Below are 3,667 nucleotides of genomic sequence, written 5' to 3'. Positions count from 1 at the left end.
CGGTTCTCGTGTTCTCGTCCCTGTCGGAGGAGCTCCGCGGCAAGTACAACGTGCGTCGCAAACGGATTTTTTTCTCTCGTCAACAGCTTTGCTGATTTATGTTCGTCAGGCGTGTTCCCCTCGCATCCTTTGCTCGAGGGCGATTACCATCGCATCGGGCGCGGCAAGTACAAGAGTCGGGATGGCAAGGTCACCCAAGTCTACAGGAAGAAATGGGTCACTAGCCGCTCGCTTGTTTCAATTACGCGCTGCCCGCCCGCTGTCAGCAAGCACTACGATACCAAATTCACTCATGAAGCCCGAATCAACTCGTGAAGCAACATATCGCCGTCCGGCGGGCGAGGTACTGGACTTCTAAGTCTGTTTCTAGCTGTCTTTTCAGGTGAGTCCTATCTTCTCTCCTCATCTCTCACGCGTCGCTCACAACTCCCTAGGTCGTAGATTACTTTGTACATTGTAGAGTACTCTATAGCAACTTTGTACTGATCACGCAGGCCCGTCGTCCCCCGCCTACCCCTGCGCCCTTACCCGACCTTTCGGCGACCTCGACATCTGAATCTGACGTTTCTCAGCCTCCCGCCACCTTCGCCACCGCTACCACCCACCCTCGCTCGCCCTCCTGCTCAGTGCCGACCGCGGCTCCGAAAGTTCAACATGTCACGTGCCCCCATCCAGGCGCTGAGGCAACGTATCGACGTCCGGCGAGCGGCGCCATGAGAGTCCGACGAGCGAGGGAATCCGTCGCCGAGCGTGCTCGTCGAAGGAATAGGTACCGTTGAGTTGGTAGGGTGCGGTTGAGGTTGGCGGCACGGGAGAGCGCACGGTTGGACTTGGGAGTGTGCAAATGGGCTGCCGACAGGTGATTTCGGTAGTTGAAGGTCTAGTTGGTTGCAGAGGTATTGGTGGGGTACAGCTACATTGGTGTACAAATACACAGGAGTCAGTAAATACACTTCCGTCTAGCATATGCACAGTTCGGTCTTGTGATTGCCAGTTCGAGCTTCGTTCATACTCGAAGCAATGGACATTATGTCAACAAGTAAGGAGGTAGCCCTGAAAATGTAGGGAACCTCAAAGAGGGTCCTCGAGTCCATTGTCAATCAAGAGTGCAAGCTTAAAGGATTTGCTCACCGGCATGTACGGAAGTGTGACAGTCCAGGAAGGGATGTCCGGAGGAGGTTAGATGGTTGGGAAGGAGCGAGAAGAGGTATGGGCTAGCGGGAAGAGATGCTGGCCGGTATGAGTGCAAGGAACGAGACTGTGCAGTCACTAACGGTTAGCTGCCACAGTTGCCGAGCACTCGTCGGATACACCCCTCGGCGATAAGGTCACAGCGTCGGTGAGCTGAGACGTAAGACGGAGAGCGGAAGAGGAGGACGGCGAGAGGACAGTGGGTGAGGAGAGCAGAGGACGAGGAGAGTGTATAAACAGAAAGTATTACATTCACTTGGTACGACTAACCAGTCTTCATCCGAAGTCAGCAGCAAGATCCCGACGCCGCCCTGAGCACACCAAAAAGATGAAGTTGGCGAACACCTCCCAAACAACCATCCCTCCGTCACGCGTCGAAACAGGAAGGTAGCCGGGCAGCGAGCGCGGTGACGTGCGATCCGTCTATTTCGGGAGCACGCCACCAAGCGTTCGCAGGGGGAGCCGGATCCGAGCCTGGGCGGAGGGCACGGGACAGGGCGTGGATGCCAGTGCGAGTGAGAGCGAAGCAAGCCATTGTCAACGCCGATGCGCCCTGGGATAACTGTCGAGTCGCGGGTGCAACACTGCAAGCCTGGACCCATTTGTGGCGTTAACCCCACGTGTTGTCCCTTGTTTTCCCCCACGACGTGTCTACGCGCTTCGCGTCCCGTCCTCCTCATACCGTATCCCCCGACGCGCCGTAGTCCCCGCCATCTTCATCGTCCTCCAACTATCATGAATCTTACGCTCTACACGATCTCCGCCTTCATCATCATGGACAGCGAAGGGCATCGCGTCCTCGCCAAGTACTATAGACCAAAGAGCGCGGAGGCGCTGGCGCCGCTGGGGGCGAAAGGTATGCAGTCCATCTCGACACGAACACTATATGTCACTGAACCTGTACTTCCCCGTCCATCGCCCTGCGTCCCCCTCAAGCTAGTAGCCTGACAACACTGAAGGACCAAAAGGCGTTCGAGAAGGGCTTGTGGGGGAAGACGAAGAAGGCTGGGGGTGCGTGGTACACACTCCTCTAAAGATCAACGTTGATCACGGACCGCGCACACAGGCGACATCATCCTCTACCAGGACCACCTCGCAGTCTACCGGCACTCCCTCGACCTCATCATCTACTTCGTCGCGTCGCCGGCTGAGAATGAGGTGCGCTGCAACGTTATGGTGGATGCGCATATACTCACTACCTTTTCCCTTTCAGCTGATGCTGTCAACCGCACTGAACTCCCTCGTCGACGCGTTCAACCTCTTGCTACGGGGGCAGCTCGAGAAGCGCGCCGTGCTCGAGAACCTCGATCTGATCTTGCTATGCCTCGACGAGGCCGTCGACGATGGGTGCGTCCCACTATCGCCATTGGCGCTATATGCATGCCTGACCATGCCACCGCTCAGTATCATCCTCGACACCGACTCCACCGCACTTGCGTCCCGCGTATCACGATCAAAGGCGGACACGACGGAGATCGTCATCAACGAGCAAACGGTCATGAACGCGTTGCAAATCATGGGCGAGCGCGTCCGCGGGCAAATCGCGCGTGGCCTCTAGAAGACCACGTCGCGGCGTCTAGGAGCTCGCTCGTAGCATGCCATTGTGTATCCTCATTGTCCATATTGCATTCTTGACCCTCCCAGCCCCATCACCAACTTTGCCAGTGCTCGCGACGACGAGAATATGGTAGCGCCCAAGGACGAAGGAGGGGGGAGGACACGGAGAGGGGCGCTGAGGGGAGGACACGGAGAGGGCCGCTGGGAGCGGGGGAGGAAGGCCCTCGAGAAGGGCGGGGAGACGGAGAAAAAGAAGAAGAGCAAGAAGGGGGACGAGAAGGGGCCGCGGCACTTGTTGGCGGGCAGCTTCGAGGCGGGCGAGAGGGCGGGGAGGGGGCACGTGCGCGCGAAGAGGAGGTGGCACGAAGATGTGGCGACGTTCGCGCGCGACGAAGGGCGACGGGCGTGCACCAGAAGGAAGAGGGGGAGGCGGGGGGGAGCATAGAGGCAGGCGGGAGGGACGAAGGAGAGGTGGGAGGGACGAAGGAGAGGTGGGAGGGACGAAGGGGAGGCGGGGGAGGATGAAGGGGAGGCGGGGGAGGGACGAAGGGGAGGGGGGGAAGACAGAGGAGAGGCGGGGGAGGACGTGTCGGGCGCGTCGTCGTAGACAGAACACTTTGTATCATGTAGTTCTGCTATACATTTTCGTTTCCCTACCCTACGAGCCAGCGAGGCGGCGTGAAAGGGGGAGGGGGGTGCTGCGACGCGGCGCGAAAGGGAGCTAGGGAGGAGGTCGCGCGAAGGGGGAGGAAGTCGCGCGAAGGGAGGGGGGGGAGAAGTCGCGCGAAGGCGAAGAGGGTGCGAGTCAGAAGGCCGATGGACGAGACGTCGATGCACACGGAGAGGACGGAAATGAGAACACGAGCACGACGAGAAGGGGAAGGAGGACGAGAAAGGGGGGAAGGACTCGGCGAGAAAG

The 3,667-nt window shown here is 58.9% G+C and overlaps 3 protein-coding genes across 3 annotated transcripts; 2 read left to right on the top strand and 1 right to left on the bottom strand.

Annotated features, from left to right (window-relative positions):
* Positions 1–1,383: 1,383 nt before the first annotated feature.
* Positions 1,384–2,200, bottom strand: SCHCODRAFT_02646161 (uncharacterized protein). The gene is made up of 2 exons (XM_050346486.1): positions 2,128–2,200; positions 1,384–2,047 (listed from the first exon to the last, which is right to left on the bottom strand). Exon 2 carries the CDS (start codon positions 1,724–1,726, stop codon positions 1,559–1,561), a length of 168 nt encoding a protein of 55 aa, XP_050196847.1. The 5' UTR covers positions 1,727–2,047; positions 2,128–2,200; the 3' UTR covers positions 1,384–1,558.
* On the top strand, positions 1,901–3,068 carry SCHCODRAFT_02646158 (snare-like protein). Its single transcript, XM_003025811.2, has 5 exons — positions 1,901–2,047; positions 2,128–2,202; positions 2,258–2,349; positions 2,405–2,538; positions 2,596–3,068. Exons 1-5 carry the CDS (start codon positions 1,927–1,929, stop codon positions 2,747–2,749), a joined length of 576 nt encoding a protein of 191 aa, XP_003025857.1. The 5' UTR covers positions 1,901–1,926; the 3' UTR covers positions 2,750–3,068.
* On the top strand, positions 2,796–3,464 carry SCHCODRAFT_02180073 (uncharacterized protein). Its single transcript, XM_050341996.1, has 2 exons — positions 2,796–3,239; positions 3,303–3,464. Exon 1 carries the CDS (start codon positions 2,876–2,878, stop codon positions 3,191–3,193), a length of 318 nt encoding a protein of 105 aa, XP_050196846.1. The 5' UTR covers positions 2,796–2,875; the 3' UTR covers positions 3,194–3,239; positions 3,303–3,464.
* Positions 3,465–3,667: the final 203 nt, after the last annotated feature.

Source organism: Schizophyllum commune (genome assembly GCF_000143185.2).
Source record: "Schizophyllum commune H4-8 unplaced genomic scaffold SCHCOscaffold_24, whole genome shotgun sequence".
Taxonomy (NCBI): domain Eukaryota; kingdom Fungi; phylum Basidiomycota; class Agaricomycetes; order Agaricales; family Schizophyllaceae; genus Schizophyllum; species Schizophyllum commune.
Note: the sequence above shows the minus strand (reverse complement) of the source record. Positions and strands in the feature narration are given on the sequence as shown.

Excerpts from the sequence above, each read along its gene's own strand:
- SCHCODRAFT_02646161 (XM_050346486.1), bottom strand. The coding sequence starts at position 1,726 with ATGGCTTGCTTCGCTCTCACTCGCACTGGCATCCACGCCCTGTCCCGT.
- SCHCODRAFT_02646158 (XM_003025811.2), top strand. The coding sequence starts at position 1,927 with ATGAATCTTACGCTCTACACGATCTCCGCCTTCATCATCATGGACAGC. Across the intron at positions 2,203-2,257 it reads GAAGACGAAGAAGGCTGGGG|GCGACATCATCCTCTACCAG; the intron begins GTGCGTGGTACA and ends CCGCGCACACAG. Across the intron at positions 2,350-2,404 it reads CGTCGCCGGCTGAGAATGAG|CTGATGCTGTCAACCGCACT; the intron begins GTGCGCTGCAAC and ends TTTCCCTTTCAG.
- SCHCODRAFT_02180073 (XM_050341996.1), top strand. The coding sequence starts at position 2,876 with ATGGTAGCGCCCAAGGACGAAGGAGGGGGGAGGACACGGAGAGGGGCG.